This window comes from Durio zibethinus, chromosome 17 (assembly GCF_047325235.1).
Source record: "Durio zibethinus cultivar Kanyao isolate XHJ-2024 chromosome 17, ASM4732523v1, whole genome shotgun sequence".
Taxonomy (NCBI): domain Eukaryota; kingdom Viridiplantae; phylum Streptophyta; class Magnoliopsida; order Malvales; family Malvaceae; genus Durio; species Durio zibethinus.
The window spans coordinates 4355516-4360782 of record NC_143178.1 but is presented as its reverse complement, the minus strand read 5'-3'; the positions used below and the strand labels follow the sequence as shown (position 1 = coordinate 4360782).

Genomic DNA, 5267 nt, shown 5'->3' with positions numbered 1-5267 from the left:
AAGGCCAACTCCCACTTTTCGGCCACTACTCCCCTCGCGAATTCTTCCTCTCTATCCAACGGCCCAGATCTGTTTTCATATTTGTCAAAGCCGGCTCACCCGTCGATTAAACCATCGCGGCTTTATCCGACCACATGGAACCCGGGTACTGCATCATCGATGATGGTAACGAGTGGTACGAAAGTAATTTGAATTTTCAAATTTTGACATCTTTTTTCTAGGTTAAACGAATTGTCATTCTCATGAATAAGGTTGTAAGACAGGGAAAACAGGGTATTATAAGCGATAGAAACTGGTATGGTCCTGGATGGGATGTGAAAGCTGCTAAGGTTAGCCCCTTTTTTCCACAATTTCCGGCTTCGGATGCGTACGATAGAAACTTCCATGCCTGACAGATTAGCAGGAAGACTAATTTTGTATAGAGCTCCAGTGTGAGGCCTGTGTCGAACCAGTGCTCTTAAAGCAAAATCCTGAAGAAATGTTTCCAGGGAATCAATGGAAGAGTTGTCTATGCTGTGGACAGACGAAGAGAAATACAAGCTAAAAACCAACCAGGGAAGTGTCAAGTTCATGTTAGATTTTCTGGTAATAATGAACAATGTCTAAAGGCCTTCTTTAATCTTTTCAACATGAACAAATAGTAATTGGAATTTACAAGAAATGCAGGAAGATCATGAAGAAGGGTTTATGATAATACTGTTCAAGAATATAGTTTTAAAAAGCATTTTTTAATGGTGATGTTTTTACTACTACCATGATTTTTTTAATCCCTAACCATTTATCAGTCCAGAGCGTCGTGCACGTTTAATTTCGACGTTTTGAGACTTAATTCAGGTGGGCCTGGTAGCTACGGGCAATTCAAGTCCCCATTAATCATTAAAGTCAATTTGGTGTTGAATGAAGAGAGAGAGAGAGAGAGAGGCTTGGCCCGTCGATTGCGGCGAACAAAATTAGTAGTAGTGATAAAAGCATGCGCTGATAGCTCCTCTCTCTTCACTTGGATGCAATTTAATCTGAAATATCACATGAAAGATTGAGCACTTTGATAGATATATAAGAAACATGCTTTGAGTATCATTAATTAGTCATAACCATGCGAATGAAACCAATGCCAAATTAAAAAAGATTCCAACAAAAACAAAATTTGTCTGAAATTTTAGTCAGTTGTGGAGCCTAGTAACAACTTCGTTGTTGAGCAGGCTGAGTGGAACATTGACACGTTTGAAGTTGAATGGAAAACGATGTAGGAAATATTTTACCTCGTGATGATTGTTGGTACAATATTGTTATCGTGTTTCCCTGTCCCCTGGCATCTGCAAAATTTTCGATGAGAATTAACACCTTTATCTTAAAGACGTTTGCCCTTTCTCTAGAAATGATTGAGAGTTTGAACTATGCCTGACAGTGAAAAAGATGCATTACTCATCTGTATCTGTAAATAAAAACGGTTGGCAAAGCATTTTCTTCTGAGAATCTGAGGGATGTTCTAAGGCTTCCATGAAAGCTTTTGCTTCCAATTCAAAATACCATTTTTTTCTGAGGAACCTTGCAGATTGAGTTTAGCTCAAGGGCAGGATCATTATATGTTCTTTACTCCGTTAACCTTCCCGCACTTGAATCCAAGTGCCGAGTGAAATTGTGGAAGACCATTAATTAGTGAAAGCTTAACAGTAGGTGCAAATTGATTGCCAAACAGTTTATGCATATAAACACAATAATAATATGCATGACATAAAATTATTCAAAATTTTCCAATGATTCAAAAGGAATTTACACAGGATAAAAAGCAGAAGGATCGGAACCAGAAAACTGATCTAGTGATCTGGGACCATACAAATACTAGAAAAGCCTAGCTCTCACAAACTCGTTGTCTAATGGTGAGTTCAGCCCTGAGATGGAGGATGCCATTTATAAAGTAGATGCTATCATCGGCCATGAATGCTGTCCAGGGTGTACCAAACAGGTTACGATAACCAACAGCCTTTCCTCCTGTGAAAGTGTAATTTCCTTTATACTTACTCACATAATCCTCAGTTGGCTTTGACCTAGCTGCAAACTCATAGTCAACAGCAAAAGTAACAGATCCCTTCTCTTGCATTCCCAAAAATAGCCCAAAGCAGTGGAATGAGCTTTGCTGGTCCATGTTGCAATGAGCTGACAAGAAAAACCCTTGCCCACCAAGATGAAACGCCTGTGAATAAACCCTACCAGCTGGAAACAGTTGTGCACACTCCTCACGCTTCAGGTCCAGGTACACAAGACACTGCTGTCTTGGCAGTTCAAACTCTACAACCTTGACTGGACGATACTTGTAAGCCCGTTCCACAAAGCGACGATAAGTGACATTGGCCTCCTCTGATGCAAGAGCACGCTGTCGGTATGGTGTCTCAGCCTTGAAAAAGAGAGCTTCAAGCACAACCTTGGATGCAAGTTCTGGATCAAAGTCATTGCAGATTAAAACTTTTTTCAGCTTTCTGCAAGTCATATATGGAAAACGAACTAGGCGACCAAGGCGTGTAGCAAGAACTTCACGTCGTTCCTCCAGTTTTGGGTAATGAGTTCGAGCCCACTTCAGCACAAAGTCATAAACGGCATCTTCCGAAGCTACCTGGAGATCATCACTGGAAAATACTGCCTCTATACCAGCAAGAGGCAAGTTCAGTACCTCCACCTGGAACCTGTCAAGAAAACAGTGCGCTAGTTAATCCATTATCTAGAAATTAACTCAAAAATGGACCCTAAAAAAAAAGAGTTAACGAATGTTGACAGTAATTTCACAAAATTTGCCACTTCAGACAGCCAATATACATATCAAAGTTATTAAATTTTACTCAGCAAAATATATACATGCAATACATGCCTTGCATTTCTAGCCCGATTGTTTTTAAAGAAGAATGTCCACTATTTTGGAGGGAAAAACTTAAAAACAGAACCAAATAAATATCAACAAAAGGATGCCGCACATTCATATATAAATAACAAAAGAAAGCAACCTTGTTGTTACAGATAAGACATTACTCAAAATATTAATATGTATTTAATATTGTAGATAATAGCAGCACTCACTTGGTTACATCCTTGTATCTTGCAGCAAGAAACTGCTTTGCTGCATCCGTCAGTGGCTGAACAGCATCTGCCATTAAAACACTAGAAGGAAGGTCCAAATATAGTAAGGCAGATTCACAGGTCATAGGCAGGTTCCGTAACAATCGACTACAATATCTCATGCATGATGCAACCTCGAATTTGTCAGCAGCCATCAGCACATCTAGCAAGGCAGTAGGTGTGGTTGTTGATAGGGTGTTGGTATACATAAAATTAAGGAGGTCCAGGAGAGCTGTTTCTTCTGCCCGGGAAAAAAAAGAACAAACAGTATTAGGTCATATTTATCTAGTCAATAATGAAGTAATGACCTAATAAAGAATATAATGACCTTTAGATCACAACCAAATGCATAAATGAACCCACCAAATATTAGCAGTTCCCAAATGAAAACAGACGAAGGTCAGTGGAATTCATGGGTAAAAAGAAGACAAGAATAGTAATAGGAAAAATATTCCAGCATTTACCAGAGGCATGTATCCGAAGTGTTACACGTCGCTGCTCTGACTCCCTCATTCCATTTGAAAACAACTGCAAAAAGAGGCAAAAACTGGTATCATGAATATGACTAACAATGATAAAGACAGAAAACAACCAACCAGCATTCCCTTACCTTATAAAAAAAGGGACTTTTTGCTGCTAAAATTGGAGAACTAATATGTATGGTCTTGACTCTTAGAACAGTTGAACAATCCATATTCCAAGATGAATCATTGCTACGTGTGTTATCATTCCCTGCAAAAGATCAAATAGGTATCAAGGATCATTCCCTGCAATCAGACAGTGAGGATCATTCCTTGCAATCAGACAGACAGTAACTAATACTGCTAGTTATTACAATAAAGAAAAGCTGTAGGTAAGAGAGAGAGAAAGAGAGAGACAATTTGTTCAAACTTCTAGTCCTCGTTTGATTGCTACTTTTCCTACAAGCTTTCTGTTTTCAAATACAAAATCTTATAGAAAAATTACAAATTCAATTTCGTGAATAACAAAATCCATAATTTTACTTCTACCCATTTGCTCATTTCCAATCAAATACGCCTTTGTGCCTTAATCTTTTATTTTGTTTTTTCAGCAAATTATGAAGAAGCAAAACGAAGCAACAAAACGCAAGTACTAAAAGAAACAAAAAACGACAACATGAAGGAACCCAAGTGAAGATTAACTAAAAAGAATGCATCAATTAGTAGTATGAGTACATATAGAACATAAAAAAGAGGCAAGCATTTAATTTCATGAAATTTAGTAGTTACCAATTTGATTGGAGTTCAATCCAACATCATAAGGTGACTCTTCAATCATTGCCACGTCCTCCTCATCTTGATTTTCATACGTTACACCATCCACCGTGTCTGGCATGTTACAATTCAAGATTTGCTCCTCACGTTGCCCGACAACATCTGCATGCGTCAAAACTACAATATTAAATTGTTAAAACCTAAAACAAGTAAAATATACCAATAATTTTAATAGTAGAGAAAACGAACCAGCTTCTTTCTTGAAATCCTCCCTCCGTCTCTTTCTATTACGGGCCCAATCAGCGATCGTGGAGCACCCGTCACGGTCGGATTTAGTCTCGGGCAAATCAGGCATGATCTCGATCCTCAAGACCCGATCGGAGAAATTACTGTCGTTAAAAGCAAACCCGAAGTCCGAGTCAGCGCAACCAGATCCGAAAGCTTCGCCGGGTGAGAAGTCCGAGTCCATAGTCGTTCGCGGATCGAAAAGATCAGCGTTCAGCACTCTCATGCCCAAAACCTTCAAACCCTTAACTACAACATAAGACAAATATATATAAAAATAATTAGTTCGAAGAAATTGAGGCTTCGGAGGAAAAAGAAACCGAAGAGTTTGGAACCTGAAACTAGTCGCTGCTTTGATTTCCGAGTTTGGAGTTGTTTGTTAGGTGCGTTCTTGCTTTATGTTTTTTTTTTTTTTCTCCTTTTAATATCTTATATCATGCTACGTGGCAATAAAAAAGTTCAGCTGATTATTAATATATACGTAAAATATTAAAATTTAAGTATTAACATGATATAATTGATTATTTATATATTTATATTAAATAAAATATTAAAAAATATATTTATATTATATTTTATATAAAGTATATATGTTATAATTTATATATAAAATATATATTTTTAATTTTATTAAATTAATAT

General features: G+C 37.5%; 1 protein-coding gene across 2 annotated transcripts; it reads right to left on the bottom strand.

Annotated features, from left to right (window-relative positions):
- Positions 1 to 1706: 1706 nt before the first annotated feature.
- Positions 1707 to 5018, bottom strand: LOC111278686 (BTB/POZ domain-containing protein POB1-like). Of its 2 annotated transcripts, none has more exons than XM_022865315.2 (7): positions 4961 to 5018; positions 4590 to 4874; positions 4356 to 4517; positions 3716 to 3837; positions 3570 to 3633; positions 3067 to 3346; positions 1707 to 2678 (listed from the first exon to the last, which is right to left on the bottom strand). In XM_022865315.2, exons 2-7 carry the CDS (start codon positions 4849 to 4851, stop codon positions 1850 to 1852), a joined length of 1719 nt encoding a protein of 572 aa, XP_022721050.2. In that variant the 5' UTR covers positions 4852 to 4874; positions 4961 to 5018; the 3' UTR covers positions 1707 to 1849. The 2 variants fall into 2 exon arrangements, with proteins under 2 accessions (XP_022721050.2, XP_022721056.2); XM_022865321.2 differs by having other exon boundaries at positions 4356 to 4502.
- Between the last annotated feature and the right edge of the window lie 249 nt (positions 5019 to 5267).

Excerpts from the sequence above, each read along its gene's own strand:
- LOC111278686 (XM_022865315.2), bottom strand. The coding sequence starts at position 4,851 with ATGAGAGTGCTGAACGCTGATCTTTTCGATCCGCGAACGACTATGGAC. Across the intron at positions 3,838-4,355 it reads ATTGAACTCCAATCAAATTG|GGAATGATAACACACGTAGC; the intron begins GTAACTACTAAA and ends GATCTTTTGCAG. Across the intron at positions 3,634-3,715 it reads AAAGTCCCTTTTTTTATAAG|TTGTTTTCAAATGGAATGAG; the intron begins GTAAGGGAATGC and ends CTCTTTTTGCAG.